Source organism: Mixophyes fleayi, chromosome 1 (genome assembly GCF_038048845.1).
Source record: "Mixophyes fleayi isolate aMixFle1 chromosome 1, aMixFle1.hap1, whole genome shotgun sequence".
Taxonomy (NCBI): domain Eukaryota; kingdom Metazoa; phylum Chordata; class Amphibia; order Anura; family Limnodynastidae; genus Mixophyes; species Mixophyes fleayi.
The window spans coordinates 26855522-26882062 of NC_134402.1; the positions used below are offsets into that span (position 1 = coordinate 26855522).

At 44.2% G+C, this 26541-nt stretch overlaps 1 protein-coding gene across 2 annotated transcripts; it reads right to left on the reverse strand.

Annotated features, from left to right (window-relative positions):
- Window positions 1-4670: 4670 nt before the first annotated feature.
- RMND5A (required for meiotic nuclear division 5 homolog A) lies at window positions 4671-22350 on the reverse strand. 2 transcript variants are annotated; one of them, XM_075193984.1, is made up of 10 exons: window positions 22068-22350; window positions 21540-21986; window positions 12601-12743; window positions 10444-10578; window positions 9128-9228; window positions 8486-8652; window positions 8112-8277; window positions 7299-7401; window positions 6578-6732; window positions 4671-5744 (listed from the first exon to the last, which is right to left on the reverse strand). In XM_075193984.1, exons 2-10 carry the CDS (start codon window positions 21712-21714, stop codon window positions 5681-5683), a joined length of 1209 nt encoding a protein of 402 aa, XP_075050085.1. In that variant the 5' UTR covers window positions 21715-21986; window positions 22068-22350; the 3' UTR covers window positions 4671-5680. The 2 variants fall into 2 exon arrangements, with proteins under 2 accessions (XP_075050085.1, XP_075050086.1); XM_075193985.1 differs by having other exon boundaries at window positions 21573-22347.
- Window positions 22351-26541: the final 4191 nt, after the last annotated feature.

Below are 26541 nucleotides of genomic sequence, written 5' to 3' on the forward strand. Positions count from 1 at the left end.
TTGACAAAGTTCGAGAGCTCCCTAAAGTATCCATATTCTTTCGTGGACACGATGAACCTAATGTCCCTTGTTGCTGAGGTTATTGTTTTTACCAAATTTTCTCAGTGACTATTGCCTTCTACTGCACATTCTCTGTTTACCCTCGCCCACATATTATATTCCCTTAAGAAAGCAAAAATATAGGCAAATTACTGTATATCCGGCAAGGCTATAATGGTCACAGTTTGACAATATATGTCTCTTATTAGATTGAATGTATTTCTCTCTTACCCTACTTTCCCCTTCCCGCCTATACCCTAGCTCCACAATCTCGTTGAAGGCGTCTCGATGACTCTCTTCTGTTGTCTCAGCAACCTGTCATGAGATTATGGATGCCCTCACAGAATATTTCAAATTTAACACCTCAGATGAAATTGCACCAGGCATCCTTTGGGAAGCCCATAAGGCTACCATTATAGGTAAAATGATAAGTAAAGCCTTAAAAAAATGGCATCTCAAGAGATTCTCTCCCTTGAGACTAAATTAACCTCCTAGTTTACCCAACATAATTTACACCCATCTGCGACACTTCTAACAAAGATTACCACATTAAATTGCAAGCTAAACGCAATTCTCGCAGGGCAGAAAACACCCTCAAAAAATTACACCAGCAATACTATGATAAGGCTGACAATGCCAACTCGATACTCGCCAAGAAACTAGGAAACAGCTCAAGGACGAATTACTAAACTTAAAAACAGCCCTTAATTCTCAGCCAGTGTATGACCCAATGCAGATTGCTCAAGAATTTCATGACTATTATAAAGCACTATATAATCTCCCTGGAGCCTCAGCTTCTGCTGATACTCTTGATGAGAAGACATCTTTTTTACCCTCTCTTCCGTTCCAGCACCTTTCCAACACCGACTTCACCTTGTTGAACGCAGATATCACTCAGACAGAAACGATCTTAAGTTGCTGAAATCATCTTCTACCCCAGGTCCTGATGGCCTCACTCCACGATATTACAAAAAACTTGCTAAGGACCTTGCCCATCACGACACTTAATAAAATCTTGACTGGTTCCGCTTTTGATGAGACGATGACCTTGGCCACTATCGTTGTCATACCAAAACCAGATAGAGATCCTACTTCCTTCTCCATTACAGGTCTATTTTGTTACTAAACGTAGACCTTAAAATTTTTGAAAATTTTTTAGCCAATCGATTGAACACTCTCCTCCCTTACCTGGTCCACTCGGAACAGGTTGGGTTTATACCTGGCCGTCAGGCCCTAGACAACACCAGATATGCCATTGACCTCATACACTCTAGTTATTGCTGTAAACTGCTATCATTAATCATGGCACCCGACGCTGAAAAAACTTTCAACCGTATTTCAGACACCTTCTAGAGTCTTGAGGTCAATGGGTTTTACCGGTAAATTTTTAGATGGTCTATTAGCCTTATACCAATCACATATAGCAATAGTGGTGGCCAATGGAGTCACATCCTTTCCCTTCTCAATTTCTAATGGGACACGGCTAGGATGCCCTCTCTCACCCCTAATATTTGCCCTTTTAATTGAGCCATTAGCCGCAGAAATTTGCTCCAATAATTCCATCCTCGCAATTAAAGTTCGGAAGTCCGACCATAAAAAAAAACAAAACTTTTATACGCTGACGATGTCCTCCTAACACTCTCGGACCCTTCTGCTTCTTTGACTCCCCATTCTTGCAGATATCAATACTTACAGCCGCATTTCAGGATACAAAATTATTCATCGTGAAACTGAAATTATTGATTTTTACCTCATGGATGGAATTAGATTATCCCTCACCCAACAATTCCCCTTCAAATGGCACCAAAAAAAGATTAAATATTTAGGTATACACATCACTAAGCAATGCAGTCAGCTTTTCCAAGCTAATTATTCAAAACTGCTCTCCCAGGTCAAAATCTGATCTAGAAACCCAGAGTCAACATTTTATTTCCTGGATAGGGCACATAAACTCGATTAAAGTGAATATTTTACCCAGAATTCTTTCTTTTTCAAGCCTTGCCTGTATGTATCCCTACATGTCTTCAAATTTTTGCAACATTACAATTCATATGGCGCAAGAAACGCCCTAGTTTGGCGCGTCGTTCTACAGAGATCAGTAGAGAGTGGTGGCTTAGGGGTTCCCAATTTTAAACATTATTATTTAGCAACGCAACTTGCCCAATGTGTTTTATGCCACTCTCCTGGCTCCTCCAGAATTTGGGTCTCGATCGAAGCTGAGAATTTGGGTATTTCCTCCACCTCCTCTCTCCTGTGGCTCCCTCGCCCTTGCCCCCACAGTCTGCTACTCATCACCCAATTGTGGCTCACTCGGTTTCTCTCTGGGACCAGATGAATGCAAAATTTAAGCTAGTTCCTACTCCTAGCCCAATCATTCCGCTCTTTGACAACCCTAAATTTCAACCACGCTGTACACTGTCATCTGTAGAGCCTTGGAGGCGGAAAGGTGTCCGCTATCTCAATGACAGTGCCAGGGACATTTCTTTCCCCTCACTCAATGACCTAAATGCACACTTTAATATTCCCAACACACACTTTTCCAGTACCTATAACTAAAAAACTTTGTCTACCTATAAATTAGGCCAAGGTATTAGGCCATTGACCTGTTTTGAGTCGCTTTCCCTTTGGCGGCCCTCTACCAAAGGTCTCATATCCCTTCTGTACCCAGCTTAGGGTTCCTGACACAGGCGAGCAAAACTCACATGAAGGGGCTTGGGAGGAAGACCTGGGAGGTCCTCTAGATAGCAAAGACTGGGAAGAAATAAGAACCAGTACAGCCTCCAGCTCAATCAGTGTGAAATTAAAAGAAACCGCGTATCAACTCCTATATCGATGGTACTTGGTCCCAACCAAACTGAATTCTTCCTGGATTTGGCCACCACTTGCTGGAGAGGATGTCTGATGAAGCGATCCTTCCTCCATATATGGTGGCATTGCCCCATTCTGGCTGGAGCTTCGGAACTTTGAGTCACAATTACTGCAAATTGACATCCCCTTCTCCACCAGGTTTTTCCTCCTACCTCTTGAAATTCCACCTTCTACTAGACATCAAATGAAGGTGTTTAGTCGAATAGTTTCTGCTGCCCTATGTCAAATTGCCACTGATTGAAAGCAACCCCACACTCCAAAACTGCAATCATTAGCAGAATATGGTACACGTCTAAAATAGAATACATGACGTGTATTATCAATACAGCCAGATCATTTAACAAAGTGTGAGCGCCGTGCATTCCATACTTCCAAATTCCTTTATTAACATGACTATTCAACATCATTGCACCTGGAGCCTCCCCTTCTCTTTCTGCTCTTATCAGCCTTCTTCTCTGCTGTCTCTTTATTTTTTCTTTCTCGGTCTCTACTATCGAAATTCTTTCAAAGCTTCTCGTCTCTGCCTTTGGAAAAATTGGCTCAATGCCTAGACTCTTCAATTCTTACGATAGACGCTTATTGTTTTATTGCCTGACTGTTCATATGCCTCATGCTACTCCCTACGTCATTGTCTGATGTTTATCGTTGACTTTTGCAAACATAAAGTCTCTATAAAAAAAAAAAAGAACAAACACAAAACAGGTGCCGTCACATGCACACCAAGAGGTTTGCAGCTCGCTGAAGTAGCTCTTCTACCCTGGTCAGGGCTGGGTGAAGGAATGGTCATAATGATTGTTAGAGCCACAACTTGTTGCATTGCCGGCTAATCTCTGGCTATATTATTATCATTTATTTGTTATGCGCCACAAGATTTCCACAGCGCCGTACACAGAACAAACAGTAGACTATACAGGGAGAGACAATACAGAATAAACAAAAAATACCAATACTTCAGAAACTCTGGCAGGCGAATGCAGTAGAGGCAGATTAAAAGAACAGGAGTGTAAACAAGAGGGAAGAGGGCCCTACTTATATGAACTTACATCCTAAAGGGGGGGGGGGGGGACAAACAGGCACAAGGAGAGGCAGTTGAAGTGTGGGGGAGAAAAAGGGGGCCAGGCGGAGAGAGGGGAGAACGAGTAGAGATCAGGGGGTTAAGCCGAATGTTGGTAGGCTTTGAGGAACAGGTGCGTTTTGAGTGTTTGTTTGAAGGAGCAGAGATTAGGAGACGGATGGAGCGAGGGATGTCGTTCCAGTGAAGGGGGGCCCCCACGGGAGAAGTCTTGGATTCTAGAGTGGGAAGTGGTGATGAGAGTGGAGGAGAGGCGGCGGTCATTGGGCGAGTGCAGAGAGCGGGCAGGAGTGTGAATGGAGAGGAGGTTAGAGATATAAGGGGCAGTAGCTTGGGAGAGCCTTGTAAGTGGGGGTGAGGAGTTTGAAAAGAATTATGTAGGGGATGGGTGAGCCAGTGTAAGGCAAGACAGAGAGGGGAGGCAGAGGAGGAGCGGCATAAGAGGAAGATGAGTCTTGCGGCCTCATTGAGTATAGAGTGGAGCGGGGCGTATAGTAACTGGCTATAGTAACCAAACAAGATGAACGATGACTACAGCAAAAAGAATGTAACTCTTGTCCAATGTAGTTTATAAAACAACCATGAAATACATTGTGATAACACTGCAACAAAAGGAAGATGTATTTCCCAGCTGTTCATTAAAGTCTGCACACCCCTCCCACATTATACACACAAACAGTTGTGTCGCTAGTCTCATTTCTCAGCATATTTGCCTTTATTATGAAGTAGAAGTTTCCAAACTGAAAAGAGACTCCAATGGTTGCTTAGCATTACAAAGTAACTTTGGAACAAATCTGCTTTATATATAATATTAAATCCTTTTTTCACCCCACAATTCATGTTCAATTTTCCAAATAGTTCTTTTCAGCATGTCCAGCCCATAAAACGAGTCGTCTTTTGTCCGCATCTAGACGATCTGATCTAATCTACCCCCCACCAAAACACGCCAAAGTCTTTTTTTTTTATTGAGTATTCTGTTCACACAAACATTTTTTTTTAATTAATAAAAGCACAATATAACTCCCCATTATATTCTAGCAGCAAATAGCTCCTCACTCTTCTTTAAATTATAGATATGGGGTTGGTTTATTTACATGTCTCTCGTGTTAAGTACAGCAGGGAAACAAAAAACTTTCAAAAAGGAAACTCTGGAGATATTACAGCAATTTCTCTTAGCAAAAAATACATGTTAAACTTTCTATGGACTATGGTCTGTACCAGACATCTCTGTAGAATTGTTTAGTTATATACACCTTACAAGGGAATAGAACTCACAACATTGCTCAATATGGACAGTTAGCAATCAGATAACGAGGGTAGAATATTAAGAATAGGATGAGGAGAGGGCTCTGGGATTTGACAATAAAAAGTTTACATCATGTCTTGCTTTGTAAGTACAAAAACCTGCATTGTTTGACCAGTGCTGGTGCTCGGTCAGATACACAGAACAAGTTTACAGGAAAGTCCTTGGGACGCACAACATCAACCCTGACATAGTATATTTTACGGTCAGGATTATCCTTGTCGGTAGGCTCTCTGTGGCATTGCCTTTACCAAAATTCAGGATGATCCTAGTCTTCTGTATTCAACAACAGGAACATAGGAGAAGAAATAAAACGAAAACAAAGAAACTTTCCAACTTTCTTCAAATGCACTAAAAACCCGTGAGGCCTCCAAATGTGACGGAACCAGCCACCTTCTTCAGAAGAAGATTTGCTTGGCATCTCCTGGGCTCTGCTCCATAGGGCAATACGGGCATTTTAATCTGCAGAAAAAGATTTTTAAAAAAAGACATACGTAAAGAAGAAAAAAAAACAAAAAACGTTACATTGGAGATTTACTCATCATAACACCTACACATCATAGGGGAAATCCAATACAGAAAATAACAACCTATCAATTCCCTAAGAACCCGGGACATGGGCAGCACGGTGGCTCAGTGGTTAGCACTTCTGCCTCACAGTGCTGGAGTCATGAGTTGGATTCCCAACCATGGCTTTATCTGTGTGGAGTTTGTATGTTCTCCCCATGTCTGCGTGGATTTCCTCCGGGTGCTCCAGTTTCCTCCCACACTCCAAAAACATACTGGTAGGTTAAGTGTGTGTGTGTAAGTTGGGGATTTAGCCTGTAAGCTTCAATGGGACAGGGACTGATGTGAATAAGTTCTCTGTACAGCGCTGCGGAATTAGTGGCGCTATATAAATAGACAATGATGACGACATCACTGAGGCACAGGCTCCTAGCATATGAATAGGCTACATTTTCATGAGCACAGGTTCAGCTAATACAATGACTGTTACATCAGATAAAGCAACACAGGTCGTTCCCAACAAATGAGACCATAATTAGTTGTATAGCAGGGGAGAGTAGAAACCTATTGTGGACTAAAGCGCTACCTGGAGGCTGCAACTGCTGGGTGTACACGACCAATCCACAATTCATACATTTTCTAATTTATTTAATAGGTTTATTACGCAATAGCGTTATTACGACGAAACTGACCCTTTAAAAGCATGCTAAAAAATTACTCTTAAGGTACAGGAGATTTAGTATAAAATAAAAAATTAACCCATTTATGTTTAGAAACCAGACACTTACTTGCTACCGTTAAACATTTTATTTAGCGCATCCCTCGATATTATGTGCCCACAGACAAGTTTCATGGGAGGATTATTGTCTGTGGTTTGCTGACGAAGGATCGGGCAGGCAAATATTGAATGGTACCAGCATTTTTTACCAAGGTCCACTTCAATCTGAGAAGAAAAAAGAAATATATATATACATTGCAGTGCTGAAGTAGGTAAAAATGATGTTAATGCTAATCAATATTATATTCTCTTGGCAGCTGAAGCAAGGTCTACATTGTACGTCTAGTCAGCAGATTCCTTTGCATTTTAATAAAGTATATAAAATCAATATATTGAGACTACATGCGCATAAGGCTTAAAGAGTCCCTGCTATCTACCAATACTACTGCTCTTCAAGGCAGAAGCCTACTGTGTTGTGAGTGTGGGAAGAGTGAGCTGTCCATTCCTCACACAGACTCACGTTACCTATGCTGTGAGCTCACAGGGCCTTCGGCTTGTTCTTTAAACTATTCATGGCTCGCAGAGCATTCTGGGACTTTTAGTTTATAGACCAATTTAGAGCCACAGGTTTTCATTTACAATATAAAGGTAATAAAAACAAATGTGTGTTGAGAGTGAAATTGTTCATTAAATTAACACAAATATATAACATAGACAAAGCTCCTGTTTCATACGACAGGTGGCCACTTTCACATGTATTATACATGGCTGCACAGACACATTGTACTCACCGGTAACTCATCCTTCTGATTCCACACCCCAGTGCACTGTCGTTGTTCAATTACTGCTTTTATGTTAATTAGGGCTGGAAGGGCCACACAGCCGGCGGAGAAGCTGGACAGGATCAAATGTACAGACATTAAATATTATAGATTTTACATCAATGTTTCTTCAAGTTAGTCTACAGACTGAACAACAGTAATAATATCTTCCTAATAGCCCATCTAATGTAATAGTCTGGGGGTGTCACTGCTCTATATACTGCCGAAGGCCGTCTCTCTACACCACTGATCCTTAGTCTCCGTCCCCAGTACTGACCGACCCCCACTGTTTGTTACAGTGACTGATCTGTGCGTTACCAGCCACTTCCTCATGTAGTCACTGTATAAGGAGCAATGCACTAAGTGTTTAGTTAGCGGAGGGGAAGTAGGGCAAGATCTTGTCTCAAAGTCATACATTGTCAGCCAGACACAGGCAGAAAAGGATAAGGAAGGCATCTAGAAACATGTGCATGGAACTCACTGTACAAAAGGTTTTTCCTTCAAGGTTGTACGACCACGATTTTAACAACACTTCGAAAATTGGACTTGTCAGTCAAAGCCGGTCAGGGAAAGTCCTAGTGAAGGTTACTACTTTCAGTTCTGGTCTAAGCCTACCATCTACTGGTGTGCACCTTTTATATTGCTACATGTGCAATTTTCCTTGAATATTCACTTACACAACTTGCTAAAAGGCTCTCACAGAGGACACAAAAACAGCACATTAAAAGTAGGTTTAAGGCAAATCATCTTCTCTAGGTCTACAAACACAAGTTCTGCACTCACCTAACACTGAGAGGAGACTCAACAGAGAGGCCCAGCAGGGCGCAGGCGTCCCGGGTGAAGATGTCACAGATGTCTGCCCACTGGTTGGCATCTAGCAGGTGAACGTAGGGAGAGTTTTCTATACCCTGTCGCAGGTACACAAGACTTCCCATAAGCACCTGAATGTCTAGAGAACCAGAGAGGTACAGGGTTACATCACAAGGAAGTAGTCAGTTCTTTATAACATGAGCTGTGAAATAAAACACCATAGTAGCAGTAGTCTGCACCAGTAATAGAAGTGGAAGGAGAACTGTATACATCTGAACAACAGGATACAAATGTTCAATAACCCTACTCAGATTACAGTATAACAGAGTATTCTGCGAGATATTCACCTTTCTGATGATTTAAAGCAAAAGGCTGAAAGTTTTTGGCATACTGCAGCGCCTCGCTCTGATTGGCTGCTCCCCCCATCAGTAAACTGATGAAGTACAACCTGTGTAGCTTGAATTCCAAGGAGCTGTTCTGAGCCATCAGCATTTCCCTGTTGGACACGGCCCATCTGTAGGGACAAATCATAGAACAATCAGCTCCCACTTCATGTAGACAAACAAGGTACAGTGTTGTGGGCTGAACCAGTATTCATGAGAATGCAACCTAGTCATTCACAGATAGGCTGTATACTGGTTCCGGTCCAAATAAATGGCTGCGTCCACATCTCCATTGTGCGTGGGCGACAGGTCCAATTTAAACATTGCTAAAACTACAAAAGGCAATTATAAAAAGGCATCTAGAGACAGTAGGCAAACTTTTCTGTACTACAGCAGAAATTAAGCTATTTATCCTCTATTAGAGGCTCTCATTGAGTTATTATACCTATGGCTCTTATTCTGTTCTTTAACAGGTTTAGAACTCTGATGCTCATGGAACAATGCTTTCCCCAATAATCACAATATTATGACATAACTTTATAACATTCTGTTTCTGATACTACATTCATTTTTACATTTGCCAGAAAACGTCCGCAGGATACTCACTCTAATGCTGGTCGGAGCACTCTCACTTTTAATGCCTCTAATATTCGGTTAAGTTCAACAAATGGTTCCTTTTGGCTTGTGTCTATGGAGAGTCCGGCTTCCTGCGGTACAGAAACAGATTCACAGGAATGATCTAAGACGCTGTAACAGAGTAAGTGTTCCGCTTACGGAACATTGAACATACTAGAATATCTGTCACCGGCCAGTGATGTAACAGAGGAGGACAGGGGCTCCCTGAGCATATAGCAGTGTCACATATATCTGTCACTGGCCAGTGATGTAACAGAGGAGGACAGGGGCTCCCTAAGCATATAGCGGTGTCACATATATCTGTCACTGGCCAGTGATGTAACAGAGGAGGACAGGGGCTCCCTAAGCATATAGCAGTGTCACATATATCTGTCACTGGCCAGTGATGTAACAGAGTACAGGGGCTCCCTAAGCATATAGCAGTGTCACATATATCTGTCACTGGCCAGTGATGTAACAGAGGAGGACAGGGGCTCCCTAAGCATATAGCAGTGTCACATATATCTGTCACTGGCCAGTGATGTAACAGAGGAGGACAGGGGCTCCCTAAGCATATAGCAGTGTCACATATATCTGTCACTGGCCAGTGAGGTAACAGAGGAGGACAGGGGCTCCCCGAGCATATAGCAGTGTCACATATATCTGTCACCGGCCAGTGATGTAACAGAGGAGGACAGGGGCTCCCTAAGCATATAGCGGTGTCAGACAATATGCACACAAACCATCAAGACAGCTGCAGTCGGTGTTTTATCTGAACAGAATACAGAGTGATGCAACAAGAGACACTGCCTGCTCGGTGCAAGGTTAAATACTTATTTCCAGACTACAGTTCTTCTATATTTTATAGATTTCCACATTTTATTATAATCCCTGATGTAACTTTAGTCCCAATAGACTCATTTGTTTGTATATTTGAAGGAAAGGCAAACTAACCTTATATCATTTTCATATTCCTTTCAAATGTGTGTTCTGTATATCTACAGATAAATAGAAGACTTCTGTTGCAGGGCTTACTTCTATAGACTGTAATTGATAACTCAGCTGCAAGGCTTACGTCACACTGGAGTGCCATCTTTACGCAAGTACACAGTCTACACAGAGATAATAGAAACCTCTCTGTGGATTATTATTATTTCCCCTGCACTGGTCACAATTAAGCAGATACCACTCTCTGGGGTTAGAGCCCCGTTACAGCACAACATCCTAGATTATATAGTGAGCACTGATCACAGTGTAATGGTAGATAGAGGGAAGGAAGGGTAGGTAGTAACCCTAGTGACGTATACCTGGCACAGCTCCTCGGCCACGTCCAGCATTCCTTGCCTGAAGAAGTGCTCCACCATCACCTCGTTGAGCATGCGCTGACTGTCCGCCTGCCAGCAGCCATCAATCCCCACGCTGCTAATGTCGGCATCAAAGTTCTAGACAAACATGGACAAGCAGTCGTAACATTAAGATCTTGCTTGGCACTCACAGGGGGATTGGAAGACATGGGGGATTATTTAATAAAATAGTATTAACACTAATGATGTGCATTTACCCATAACATTCGCATATCAGCTTTCATTAGACTTACCGAGAGACGGCTAAAAGCAGACATTACCTCAAGGCTTATTACAGCTGCCTGTGGTCAATAAATCACAGAAGCAATAGACTAGGGCAGCAGGAACTGCAGTCCTCACCTCATTCACTAAGTGCGACCAGAGTATTCCCCCGCTCTGCATATTTTATACATCACTTTACCGGTGCATCAGAGACCGTTTTATTTTTACTTATTTTAAAAAGAAACTACATCAAAACGTACTAGAGCAAAATAACCGTCTCACCCTGTGACTGGATCACTTATAAATAACTTATGGTATAAATTTAATCAAAGGAAACAACGCAGGGCGCTTATTTATATAATTGCAAATGTACTTATTTTTGACATTGCGGGTGTTTTGGTAAAAGGAATATTGTTATTTATATGAGACAAGGGAAAGAAATTTATTTCCTGTTTAACCTTGCTAGACGAAATGCATTTTTTGCTAAGATATATATCTGATACAATAAGCCTTTGTGGGCGGAAGTCTTGTGTATTGTGATGTGGGAAAATGGCTTGTTTGGGGTTTGTGACTTTATAGGAATGTGTATTCTATAACTGTCTGAAGAAAGTACCCATGTTAATTAGATCTTTTGATGTGCAAGGGTCCACTCGAAGACAGAGGAATGTTTAATTAAAACCTTGCTACTTAATTTCCTGCGTCTAAAAACAAGATGCAGGACATCACAGCATTTCTAGAATTTCACAGATAAGTGTAAATATTGTTAGCTTTGCAATACATGTAAATCCATGTTTGTGTAAACAACTGGCATCCTGATTCTAAAAATAGCTCAGACCTCAAGGGGGCTGGCCTACCCATTGAGGCTGTGTCCAAACTGTATAAAAAGTATTGTCTTGAATTGAAAGTTCTTCTGATTTCATCTGACCTTAGCACTGGTACCTCCAATCAGTGTGACTGCAAATAAACATCACTTGCTTCAAACACCTGTTTGAAAAAATCTTGCTGAAAATCCTGTGACCTACAGATTAGACCCAAAATCTAATCCGTTCCCGGCTGTTTCTGAGGTTTGGGCCCAGCTTTTCCGGTACCACCGCTCTGCCTGCTACCCTGCAGCTCTGGTCAGTGTGATAGGCCAGGGGGGGATCCATCCACAGCAACCCTGATCCATAGTAAGAGGTCAGGATTACCAGCCCAGGTACTCCAGTAACGTGGTAACTGACAACTCAATGCCTGATAATTAGCCGACTTAGGTTCTACTATTTGGGAGGTTATATAGTGCACATACTTTGTGCAGGAACAGTTCATCTTCAAAAATCACCTGTGAGTGTAGGACATGTCCTGTACATGTATCTGAGCAACAGTTCCCATAAATACACAAACATGCATTTAAAAATGTGAAAGAAAAAAAAACAAAAAAACAAACAAACCACAAAACAAAGAGGAGTGGGCGGTTTAGTAGGTTTCAGTATCACCCCTTTGGCCAAGTGATAATAAAGAGAACTAGAGTCAGAATGGAGAATTACATGTATGGATTTCTCAAATGACCCCACTTGTTATTGCAGGATTTCTTTATTCCAGTTTCATAAATATCCCCAACTCCATTACTGCACTTCCATGCAGAGCTCTCTCTCTGGTAGGAGCACTAGTCTAGCAGCAGGGCTACAGAGGGAGAGCACGGGCTCCTAGAATAGACTCAGGGCCCAAAATAACTGAGAAACAGAAAAACATGAGCAGACATCATTTGTGGCCCAGACTCTGCATTTCTCCGTCGGGTGTGGGTGAGAACTGGATGTAGACTAAGAAGCTGTAATATTACCCATCACATTGTGCACAAACCCCAATGTCTAACATAAAAGTGCTGTAATACATGCAGGACTAGACATATGTAGCAGCACATACCTTATCAATGGCCTTCCCCACCCTGGACACGCTGCTGTGGATGTCTTTGTGGTCTGAGGCCAGTTTCTGGACTGTGTCTTTTATCCGTTTACAGCACTGTGTTAAGACCAGGGATAGCGTCCCAGATAACTGTCCATCTTGATCTACGCAGGAGAAAAGAAATACATGTTATTCCCAAACAGCAGCTGAGGGAGCTACTTTCCTATTCTACACCCATCATGTGGTCACAGATCACATGTACTAGGACACAGTACACATGGAGCTCAGCCCTGAATAGTATTTAGGACATGGCTAATGATTCTTACACAAACTTTGGACGCCCCCTAAATCCTAATTAGTGACCCTCGCCAACTATGCAATCAGCTTCGGGTCTCCCCACTTTTCCTTGAACGACCGCTTTAATAACCCGATAAAAATATAAAATGTCGCCATTGGACCAAGCAGAACATTACTGCTGCGTTTCTACACAGATAACTCCATAAATTCAGCACTCCTTTTATTTAATAAGTGTGTTTGGGCTTCTTCACAAACCACATGGTTGTCAGATTTCCATATTATATTAATTTTCCCTGTAATAAAACATGCAGGAACAGTAAAGAAAAGAAAGCACCCAGTATCACTGTCAGGTATTGTCCCACTATCAGGCCAGCTGTCAGCATCCCTGTCCCACAATGCAAGACCATCTGTCAGCTGATCCTGAACCCAGGCTATATACTCCAGTTACTATTTTTAGGCATTATTAGCTATTTTTCTCCCCTGAGCTTGTTTGTCTATTCACACAGACTCATTACACAGGCTCTGCTTATTCTCAGCATGCCATTACCGTGTCTGAACAATTGTAGTGGAATATTGAAAGAGATTAAACACCCAGAGGAGGAAATTTTCAAAGTGAATTTAGCAAGGAATTGATGGCAAAGAGCAGGGACTGATGTGAGCGAGTTTCTCTGTACAGCGCTGCGGAATTAGTGGCGCCATATAAATAGCTGCTGATGATGGTAAAACCAAGTACGCGATTTGACGGGCATTCCATCATATACTATCATCACACGAGAGGTCAATGTTTCATCCCTCCTTTCACAAAAAGCCTTTAATAGAAATCAAAGACCCAAAAGTCTTTGAAAAAGAAAAATCTGGGATTCCCCACCGAGACTGTTCAGTACATAAAAGCTGCATCGTGTGTCCATGAGAAGGGAAATAGTCATGTTGTATATCAATACAGTAAAAGGAAACATAAGACATATACCAGGAACAGACTAATGTATTAGCAAAGTTACAGACAAAGCTTTGCTTGTTAACCATGTCTATAAAACACTCATGCTACAGGGCTTTATTTCATGGAGGCTATTCTCTGGTTCATGAACCACATTAGATCAGAGTTCAGTCATGACTATAAAATACACACTAGTAGCAATCAGTGGAGACCAATGCATTACAGTCCTATGGTGACCTCCGGCCTGTTATTAAGAGCAATTTCTTACAGATGGTACGACTGCCGCAAACTGTTATCCCAACCCCGACATCTACCAGGGACAGAGCACATTCCCCCTGGATCTTCCTTGAAATGCCAGAAGTGCTGTTCTGTACAAAACCCAGCTGTCCCTCCTGTGCTGCTCTAGACAGCATGGGAGGGGGGTGGTCTTTAAGAAGAACAGGGCAGGAAGAGCAGAAATCTGCTAAGATGTGATGACCAGTACAGGCACATGCTGGGAATCTGTGGGTGCTGGGAGCTACAGGCACTGTCATTTCTCTGTGTACTACAAGTTTATGCTGGGTAACAGTGGCGGACACTTTTGGCACACTCTGGGGAAAAACGTGCTGGCTATTGCTGGATACATATGTTGGGTAAAGCCAACACTGATTTTGTGCATCACACTCTACCTGCCACAAAGTCCTTACAAAGTTGCTGGCTCCTAACTTGTAGATCGAGATGGAAACTGACTTGGCTATGTTATAAACTAACAGATGCACTCTATTGTAGCTTATGTGAAAGGTTTTGAAGTATTGCTGAAGTCAGCAATGTAGAATAAGTTATTAATACATATCTGCCTCCACATATAGATTTGCTACTTCTGTTTCGCTGGGACAGGATATTAATGCCTAAACCGAGGACAGAAGATGCTTGTTAATAAAACAGGAAGTGTCCAAGAATGATCACATTCAGGGCACCCCAGTTAAATTCTTCAATTAACCAGAGTAAGGCTGATGTGAGAATGGTGTTTTATGTGGCCACGTATAGTCCACGTGCCGTACCACGGCTGATACACAATGAACACACAGGCGGGGTATCCGGAGATATCCAGTGATTGGATTGATGACTAGGTACATGCAAATACACAAGTGCACAAAGCACCAGTGGCTGCTACTCATAGCGCAAGAACATGTGTGGCACCTTGGGAGCTGTCATGGAACTTGGCGGTCTGGACAAGATCTAAATAACTTCCTGTAATGACACAGATCCCGGCTAAGCTGGAATTCCACCAGATTGCTCATTTATATCAAAGAAACACTATAGCGCAGCAGCTACTCCAATTAAGCTATCCCTACCTTATTATAGCAGAGTCTATAACAGTAAAACGCTTCATCTCTGCATGTATGGCCTGATAAAACATTGTGCTTTTAAGTACTCTGCTACAATAAATTAGGGAATTGGATTTGCTACCTTTAGTGTGAATTACACTGGTCATTCTGTCATGGCTACAAGCAGCCAAGTCATTATCAGTATGCTAAGGGGAGGTGACCATGAGCACCCCTGGCTAGTCCCAATGTAAATAGTCAAAGAACGAGCTACAGAGGCTAATCTTAGCAATGGTTTAAGATAATAGACCATGATCTCTAAACACAAATAGGAGCCAAAAATAATCAACAGCCAGAGTAGAAAGTCTTCCTGGCATCAGACAAAATAATGAACATATCATAGGCATCCAGGGTCACTACTACCATAGATGGAGGTCTGTCTTCCCTGTCGATGGTACATGCAAGTCTTATCACCACTGATCGGTACATGTGGGCCTTCACAAATGTTACTATGTGGCCCACAAATGTCTAGTTAGGACCCTCGAGGGACTTTATGACTCATGCTTCTGAAGTACGAGCTGAACAGATATGGGATCATTTTACAGCCACTGAAGCCAATCGTATTGAAAGAAGCCCTTGCTAGGATTCAGCATCACAGTTACTGGGCCTCAACAGCTTAATACATAACATGGATAAAATGTCTTAAGGTGTAAAAGGGATAAAAAAAAAATCCAAATTAGACATAAATGATTAGTAAAAATGTGATGAAGTCATCATGGACTTGACCCCAAGGAACAGATTTGATCACAGCCATTAATTATTCACGAGTCAAAGTGTCGAAAGGTCCATTCAAAAGTTTAATATGGGTTGTAGAGAAATAAGTAGGAGCTTTATCTGATATATGGGAAGCAGTGGGGAGAGAACGGCATCTGCCCTCAGTAGAATACAGATCAGCTTGGAAACAAAGGATGATAATGATAAAAGAGCTTTGTTGGATCCAGTGCAGGGATCTGGCTTGAGACCTACGTGAATAATCTTGTGTGATCTACTATAAAGTCCACAACAGCTTGCTTGAACTCAGGGAGGCAGAACCTCAAAGGAGAAAGTCCATTAACATCCAAGATTCAGGAAGCCTTTAAGACCACCACGTATAAAAGCAGAACAAATGATAAAAACAGCATCTTGTAGCACTAACATATCGTTTGCTTTCAAAGCTCGTGTGCCATGATGGAAATATTGTATTTGAATTTGTTTTGCAGCAGTGGAAGCTATTGTGTTTCCGGACATTTCAGATATATAGACCCAAAGACAATTAACAACCCGCACCCATTATGGAAACTATGTTGAGCTAATGCCAAGTTGCTAATACAAAACATTACATTGAAGGAACATAGAACAATGGACTTTCTAAAATAGGTTCATTTATTTCTACAAAGCAGTTTGTTACGTATTTTATCTTCCAACCAAATTTACTATTCTAAGCAACAAAACTGAATGGTTTTCTAAACGGTGTATGCAAAAAAAAAACCAAATTGGTAAACGGGCCTAGAACGTGTCAGATTACAGCAGTTGTTAAGTGTTCAGAAAAATACCACCCAATGGGGTCCAATGAAAACTTCGTAAATGTGCATTAATCCATAGCAACCAGACAACTGATTACATTCTCTACATATAGCACAAAGTAGTCCGTTTGGTTTGATCTAATAAGTTACTAAACACTTAGTCAGTAAATAACCTACAGTTAATTAGAATACTCCAGTTTGAACAGACACCACATAACCACATCTCCTCCAATGATTCTCTTGTAAAAATAAATAAAAAGACAAATCAGCTTTGAAGTTATGATTAGAAGGCTTCTATTTGCAAACACTCCTTTATCCTCACTCTCTACACTTGCTGTCAATCACTTTGAAAAGTGGCTGCCATCCTGCAAGATGTCTTAACCCCTCCCCTCCTGTAAAGACTGCCCCTGTCCTCAATAACATATTCACACTAGTGCACAGAACACTGTCTTCCCACAAGACCAGCACATTGCTCACATGGATACATTAGTGTTGCCATGAACAATTGAATTATCAGAATGGACAGGGGGGATCTGTTATACATGGTGAACGCACATGATCGAAATCACACTGTGTTCAAACACTGCATGGAAACCTCAGAATGTCTTAATTCACCAGCATCTTAACACACATTCACTGATGACAACGGCATTTATGTTTCTTAATTCTATAGATCCAATGCAGATGCCCAAATGTTTCTCCTATGATATATTTGACTGTTACACAAACACAGCCAGGCCACAGATTCCTTCCAATCTCCCTCTCCCTCCACAGGCCCCGTCTGGCGCCATAATCCCCTCACCTACCCAGTGTATCACCCTCCCCTGGCCTGAAGTTCCACTCCCCACCACACTGCCAGATGCTACCTGGTGCCCCCCACAGGCCTCATGTTCAGCCCCAGATTCCTCCGCCACAGATACCATGCCACCTGCCTACACAGATTTCACCTGGTGACCACCACGCTGGCTACAAATCTTCTTTGTATCCAATATGTCTCCCCAGCCACATAATCAGTCAAGAACCCCTTTGCCCCTGGCCACAGATTAAATTAGGCCCTGGAGCCTTTACACTAACCAAGAACAGCACCTAATCAAATCTATAGCACCCCCTCACAAACCCCCCAGTCTTTTATGCTGCTCTCGCGTCACCCCCCCCAGTCTGTCGTACAACTCTTGCGTCACCCCCCCCCCCCCAAGTCTGTCGTTCAGCTCTCGCGTCCCCGCTCCACCCAAGTCTGTCGTACAGCTCTTGCGTCCCACTCCTTCCCCCCCCAAGTCTGTCGTTCAGTTCTCGCGTCACCCCTCCCCCAAGTCTGTCATACTGCTCTCGCGTCACCCCCTCCCCCCTCCAGTCTGTCATGCTGCTCTCACAACACCCCCTCCAGTCTGTCATACTGCTCTCACAACACCCCCTCCAGTCTGTCATACTGCTCTCACAACACCCCCTCCAGTCTGTCATAGTGCTCTAACATCACCCCTCTCCCTCCAATCTGTCATACTGCTCTAACATCACCCCCTCCCCTCCAGTCTGTCATACTGCTCTAACATCACCCCCTCCCCCCAGTCTGTCATACTGCTCTAACATCACCCCCTCCCCTCCAGTCTGTCATACTGCTCTAACATCACCCCCTCCCCTCCAGTCTATCATACTGCTCTAACGTCGCCCCCTCCCCTCCAGTCTATCATACTGCTCTAACATCGCCCCCCCGCCCTCCAGTCTATCATACTGCTCTAACATCGCCCCCTCCCCTTCAGTCTGTCATACAGCTCTAACATCACCCCCTCCCCTCCAGTCTATCATACTGCTCTAACATCACCCCCCCTCCAGTCTATCATACTGCTCTAACATCACCCCCTCCCCTCCAGTCTATCATACTGCTCTAACATCACCCCCTCCCCTCCAGTCTATCATACTGCTCTAACATCACCCCCTCCCCTCCAGTCTGTCATACTGCTCTAACATCACCCCCTCCCCTCCAGTCTGTCATACTGCTCTAACATCACCCCCTCCCCCCAGTCTGTCATACTGCTCTAACGTCACCCCCTCCCCTCCAGTCTGTCATACTGCTCTAACGTCACCCCCTCCCCTCCAGTCTGTCATACTGCTCTAACGTCACCCCCTCCCCTCCAGTCTGTCATACTGCTCTAACGTCACCCCCTCCCCTTCAGTCTGTCATACTGCTCTAACGTCACCCCCTCCCCTTCAGTCTGTCATACAGCTCTATCACCACCCCCTCCCCTCCAGTCTGTCATACAGCTCTAACATCACCCCCTCCCCTCCAGTCTATCATACTGCTCTAACATCACCCCCCCCTCCAGTCTATCATACTGCTCTAACATCACCCCTTCCTCTCCAGTCTATCATACTGCTCTAACATCACCCCCCCCTCCAGTCTATCATACTGCTCTAACATCACCCCTTCCTCTCCAGTCTATCATACTGCTCTAACATCACCCCTTCCTCTCCAGTCTATCATACTGCTCTAACATCACCCCTTCCTCTCCAGTCTATCATACTGCTCTAACATCACCCCCCCCCCTCCAGTCTGTAATACTGCTCTAACATCACCCCCCCCCCCTCCAGTCTGTCATACTGCTCTAACATTACCCCCTCCCCTCCAGTCTGTCATACTGCTCTAACATCACCCCCTCCCCTCCAGTCTGTCATACAGCTCTAACGTCACCCCCCACCCCTCCAGTCTGTCATACTGCTCTAACGTCACCCCCTCCCCTCGTGTCTGTCATACTGCTCTAACGTCACCACCTCCCCTCCAGTCTGTCATACTGCTCTAACGTCACCCCCTCCCCTCCAGTCTGTCATACTGCTCTAACGTCACCCCCTCCCCTCCAGTCTATCATACTGCTCTAACGTCACCCCCTCCCCTCCAGTCTATCATACTGCTCTAACGTCACCCCCTCCCCTCCAGTCTATCATACTGCTCTAACGTCACCCCCTCCCCTCCAGTCTATCATACTGCTCTAACGTCACCCCCTCCCCTCCAGTCTATCATACTGCTCTAACGTCACCCCCTCCCCTCCAGTCTATCATACTGCTCTAACGTCACCCCCTCCCCTCCAGTCTATCATACTGCTCTAACGTCACCCCCTCCCCTCCAGTCTATCATACTGCTCTAACGTCACCCCCTCCCCTCCAGTCTATCATACTGCTCTAACGTCACCCCCTCCCCTCCAGTCTATCATACTGCTCTAACGTCACCCCCTCCCCTCCAGTCTATCATACTGCTCTAACATCACCCCCTCCCCTTCAGTCTATCATACTGCTCTAACATCACCCCCTCCCCTCCAGTCTGTCATACTGCTCTAACATCACCCCTCCCCCCCCCAGTCTGTCATACAGCTCTAACATCACCCCCTCCCCTCCAGTCTATCATACTGCTCTAACATCACCCCCCCCCCCTCCAGTCTATCATACTGCTCTAACATCACCCCCTCCCCCCCAGTCTATCATACAGCTCTAACATCACCCCTTCCTCTGCAGTCTATCACATACTGCTCTAACATCACCCCTTCCTCTCCAGTCTATCACATACTGCTCTAACATCACCCCTTCCTCTCCAGTCTATCATACTGCTCTAACATCACCCCCTCCCCTCCAGTCTGTCATACTGCTCTAACATCACCCCCTCCCCTCCAGTCTGTCATACTGCTCTAACATCACCCCCTCCCCCCCAGTCGGTCATACTGCTCTAACATCACCCCCTCCCCTCCAGTCTGTCATACTGCTCTAACATCACCCCCTCCCCCCCAGTCGGTCATACTGCTCTAACATCACCCCCTCCCCCCCAGTCTGTCATACTGCTCTAACATCACCCCCTCCCCCCCAGTCTGTCATACTGCTCTAACATCACCCCCTTCCCTCCAGTCTGTCATATTGCTCTAACATCACCCCCCTCCCCTCCAGTCTGTCATATTGCTCTAACATCACCCCCTCCCCCCCAGTCGGTCATACTGCTCTAACATCACCCCCTCCCCCCCAGTCTGTCATACTGCTCTAACATCACCCCCTTCCCTCCAGTCTATCATACTGCTCTAACATCACCCCCTTCCCTCCAGTCTATCATACTGCTCTAACATCACCCCCTCCCCCCCAGTCGGTCATACTGCTCTAACATCACCCCCTCCCCCCCAGTCGGTCATACTGCTCTAACATCACCCCCTCCCCCCCAGTCTGTCATACAGCTCTAACATCACCCCCTCCCCCCAGTCTGTCATACTGCTCCTACATCACCCCCTCCCCTCCAGTCTGTCATACAGCTCCTACATCACTCCCTCCCCTCCAGTCTGTCATACAGCTCTAACATCACCCCCTCCCCCCAGTCTGTCATACAGCTCTAACATCACCCCCTCCCCCCAGTCTGTCATACTGCTCTAACATCACCCCCTCCCCCCCAGTCTGTCATACTGCTCTAACATCACCCCCTCCCCTCCAGTCTGTCATACTGCTCTAACATCACCCCCTCCCCTCCAGTCTGTCATACTGCTCTAACATCACCCCCTCCCCTCCAGTCTGTCATACTGCTCTAACATCACCCCCTCCCCTCCAGTCTGTCATACTGCTCTAACATCACCCCCTTCTCTCCAGTCTGTCATACAGCTCTATAATCACCCTCTCCCCCCAGTCTGTCATACTGCTCTAACATCACCCCCTCCCCTCCAGTCTGTCATACTGCTCTAACATCACCCCCTCCTCTCCAGTCTGTCATACTGCTCTAACATCACCCCTCCTCTCCAGTCTGTCATACAGCTCTAACATCACCCCTCTCCCCCCCAATCAGTATAATACCCACCTCTCTTCCTACCCCCCACCAGTAATACACCTCTCCCTCCCCCATCAGTAATGTACCTCCATCTCCCTCCCCGGGGTCGGTCCTCTTACCCGAGGCCTGCATGATCTCCCTCCTCAGCCCCCCCGCGTACTCGATCAGCTCCTCCAGGCTCCTCTCGCAGTGCTGCCCATACCCCCCGAACTTCTGCAGCACCTTCTCCAGCTCCCGCTCCACCGTCACACACTGATCCATGTCCCCGGAATAGGAGGGAGCGGGGCCCGGTGTAGCGGGGCGGGGGGGCCCCGGGGCCTCCTCTTCCTCAGACAGCAACAGGAGCAGCTCCTCGGCCCGGGCCGGTCCGGCCCCCGCCAATGCGGCCTGTACAGGAAGGAGCCGGCCTCACCGCTCGGTCAGCCCGTTACCGGGTGACCCACCGCAGCCGGTCCCCCGCCGCTCACGCGAAACAGCTCCGGTGCCGGACACTGGCCGGGGCCGCTCTGTCACCTCCGGTGGCCGGGGCCGCTCTGTCACCTCCGGTGTCCGACACTGGCCGGGGCCGCTCTGTCACCTCCGGTGTCCGACACTGGCCGAGGCCGTTGTGTAACCTCCGGGAGCCGGGGCCGCTCTGTCACCGCCGGGAGCCGGTACCGTCACAGCCGCTTGTTTTTGTTTTTATCGGAGCTCAACATTGACCTGCTTTACCGGGACCGCACCACTGCGCCACGTAGGGAGGTCCGGCATGTTTAATGACGTGGTTATCACATACAATCTTCCAAAAGCCCTCTCCGTTCAGCCGGTCACGGCATATGTAATAGGAATTCACCGCGAACGGTCGTCCCAAAGCTCCGTTACTTTTTCTCTGCCGACAGTAAAAACATGGTGCGTCACAAACCCCCCTCCCTGTAGACACATAATGGAATGTTCCATGTGATGACGCAACAGACGCTTTCCTCCTACTCGCAGTTATGATTGCATCCTCGGGTGTTTTTTTTCAACATCCGGGTCCTGCTTGTTGTTGCTGGGCGTGGCCTCAGAAGCTGCCCTCAGTGCGTCACTGTCGTGTTACTGCTAGAGAAACAGCCAACGTGTCCTCATTACAGGAGTCATTTTGTAGGAGCATATACATTGCTTCATTTTGCTATGTGTTTGAACAGTTCATTTAAAGTATAACTTGGTTAGATATTCTCACAAAAAGTTACTGTATTTATTTTGAACTATGCCACAGAGTTACTATTTTCATATCCTTGGTGACATTTTACAACCATTTTCTCCTTGAAAATGGACAAAAAACACAAAGCTGGTGTTGCTGTAAAGGGCTTCTGTCTCAGACAGGAAGATTTTGGCAGCAAAATGCAGAAAAATAAAAAGATCATCATCAACTATTTATATAGCGCCACTAATTCTGCAGCGCTGTACAGAGAACTCACACATCAGTCCCTGCCCCACTGGAGCTTACAGTCTAAATTCTCTAACATACATATATATATATACACACACACACAGAGAGACTAAGGTCAATTTGATAGCAGCTAATTAAGCTACCAGTATGTTTTTTGAGTGTGGGTGGAAAGTCGAGCACCCAGAGGAAACCCACGCAAACACAGGGAGAATATGCAAACTCCACACAGATAAGGCCATTGCGGAATTGAACTTATGACCAGGGCTGTCTTAACGCATAGGCACGCTGGGCAGCTGCCCAGGGACCCCACAAGCATGGGGGCCCCATAGGCTTGCTATGTTTTCAGTATATTATCCTGGAAATTGCACGCAGACTGTTTATGTGCATGACAGTAACCAACTGTGCAGGAGAACGTTCATTTTTAAGACTGAAACTGATAATAAAAAAATCAGCTTCGCAGCACAATGGGACAGCAGCGTTTGAACTGGCTTTCACTTATGCATGGGAAAAATGACATCCTGAAGACCACTGACTTCAAGCCAATTATAAACCAATTATCTGCAAAGAAACTTTGCAAATATTTGTGTTGAACACTTGAGTAATAATAAATTCATAGTAATTTTGTACTGTGCCATTTCCGTCTATATGACTTACCAACTGAGTACCATTTCTATGTTACATTTCTTGTTTTTCAACTTCAAGGCTCATGTTTTATTGTCCAAACATTTGTGTGGATTAATCTCTGATGTACGGCATGTTTTTTAATGTTTAAACACTGATCTTGTTGGAGATACCAATAAATATAAGCTTTATTTTATCGATCATTTACATTTTTATTCCTGTTCGTGGTTGTGTAGGTAGGGTGCCACTGCACTGCTTTGCCCGTGGGCCTATAATGCTGTTAGGACGGCCCTGCTCATGAACCCAGTGCTGTGAGGCAGAAGTGCTAACCACTAAGCCACCGTGCTGCCCAGATTACATTTTCTTGATGCAGAGTTGACAGCATTTTAAAGTATTTTCCAGGGACGTGTCGCTGCTGAAAAGGGGAATCTAAGCTCATAATGTGCATTACAGCCTTGGCGGACTTTGGAACCCCATCAATCTTATATTTGGTGTATTTGATTATAATATATCCTTTTGCTTTTTATATACTGCTTTTTAATACATATCACCTTATAAAGCCTAGAGAATAGAAATAGTGGGTAATATTTGTTTTTGACATGAACGAAAACTAATTGTAATGTTCATTTGCGTAATAATGAAAAATAGGGACATTTCCTGGGACAAAAAAAAAACACTGTCCATGGAAATTCGGAAGAGTTGTTAACTACGGGTGCAAGGTGATACTTAAAATGTCTACAATTATTTTTTAAACTGCACATCACTCATATACAGGTGTCATTGTTAGTTTGTGTGGAATGAGTAGCTCAGGCGCCTCCTTTTGCAGAGCAATACCTCGAAATTAACAAATCCAGCATGAAAGGGTTTTCCATTGTCAGGACATTTTCTGGTCTTTTTTGCACCAGCCCCGTCTTAGACCCAGACAATGCCACAGCCATCCAGTAAGAAGACAGCTGTTATTTTTGCCTTATGTGTTTGATCATTCCTTTGATTGGTACAAATAAGTAGTGAAGGTTTCCAAGAGAGGGACCGAAGGCTCTGGTATGCCCCATCCATACGGCCAGGTGCTTGTACCTCCTTTTAACATTAATGGTAATGCATCCAAAATTAGAGGTTGATTCAGCAGAAAGTCTGGTAGTTTCTGTCCACCACTGGACACTTTGACATAATTTAGTAAGGTGGATTTCCAGGACCTCCATATTGTTATATCCAGCTTAAGACTTGAGTCCTCCAGCCTTCTGGCTCCAGTCTTCCTGTTTACTAGGAAACAAAGTGGTCTCCCTCTCCTTTCTTAGGGAAGGATTATCCAAAAATGGGCACTGTGATGGCTATAGCTCTCTGGAAGGGACGGCCGTTATCATAAAGCGCCATAACTTTTTTTTAGTCAACAATAAATAATTTATTTAATGTATTAAAGTTGCCCCCATGGTTTTATGTGGTAATTTTCACTCCAGGGGGTATATTTACTAAACTGCGAGTTTGAAAAAGTGGAGTTGTTGCCTAAAGCAACCAATCAGATTCTAGCTGTCATTTTGTAGAATGCACTAAATAAATGACAGCTAGAATCTGATTGGTTGCTATTGGAAACATCTCCACTTTTTCAAACCCGCAGTTTAGTAAATCTAGCCCCAGGTCAGTTAAACAAATGGAAATATAAACAATATGCAAATGAATCACCTATCTTCTTAGTACCTTTTGGTAAAGTGGGCTGGACATAGTCCTATACATATGCCTGGCAACCATTACCACATCATCTGCCCGACGTCAGCAGTTGGATCCATCACAAAACGCTATTTGTGTTGGTCAGTTTAAACCCAATTATATGGGTTATGTAGCTACAGTTGTTGCCGGGCGCAGACTTTGTGGTGCGTTCGTTCGGCCCAGTGAAGATGAAGGTTCTTTAGTAAATGGTACCAGTTATATATTGTGTCTAACCAACACTTAGAGATAGTATATCACATGTTTGTTAAATATATTATCCATGATTTTAATTATTGGTTTGAAGATAGAACAGGATAGGGCTCTCATGTTCGCGTTTTGCCTGAACAGTTTCAATTTGTGGCCCATGAAATCTGTGTTTATCCACCATGCAATCCAGGCAAATGCTGTCGTATTGTGTGTACGTAATCAGGCTACAGCAAACCTGTGAGGATAAACTACATTATTTCATGCTGCCCTGACATTCCATATCAATTATGTTAAAAAGTAAAGCCCAATAAAATATAAACTCCCCATGGCATTAAAGCATACTTCCCAAGATTCCCAGTACAAAAATCAGTTTAAAAATTAATTATTATTTCAGATATGTTTTTCAGAGCAGAAATACACAACCTTTACACAGCCTTTTATTATCTTTTGTTTATAACACAAGGTTTCTGCAGCGCTGTACATAGGGGATTAGAACATATAACACATTTACAAAAGTACATACTGATAAGCACAATGGGTAGATAAAAACAAAAGTGTATGTCTGTGAGGAGTTTGTATGTTCTCCCTGTGTTTGCGTGGGTTTCCTCCGGGTTCTCCGGTTTCCTCCCACACTCCAAAAACATACTAGTAGGTTAATTGGCTGCTATCAAATTGACCCTAGTCTGTCTGTGTGTGTGTGTATATTAGGGAATTTAGACTGTAAGCTCCAATGGGGCAGGGACTGACGTGAGTGAGTTCTCTGTACAGCGCTGCGGAGTTAGTGGCGCTATATAAATAAACAATGATGGTGATGATGAATACAAGATGCAAGGTTGCAATTAACAGAACAAATCGCATTATATACAAGAACAATTCAGCATAAGAAAAAACAGGGACAAAGAGTGTGGAGACATAAGACATAGGGTAGAGGATTCAACACAGTATTACACCAATACATATTGCAACCAAGGAGTGCAAGAAGAAAACCATTGTTCTGCTTTGGCTGTGTTGCAATCAGCTCACACACAAGCTGCATGCATGCATGCCTGTAATTCCTATGCCATCTACAGCATGCATGTGAATTACTGCAGTGCAAGCATTGTCCCTAAGCCTGTAGCCCTGAGCTATAAAACAAAGCATGTCTTTATATG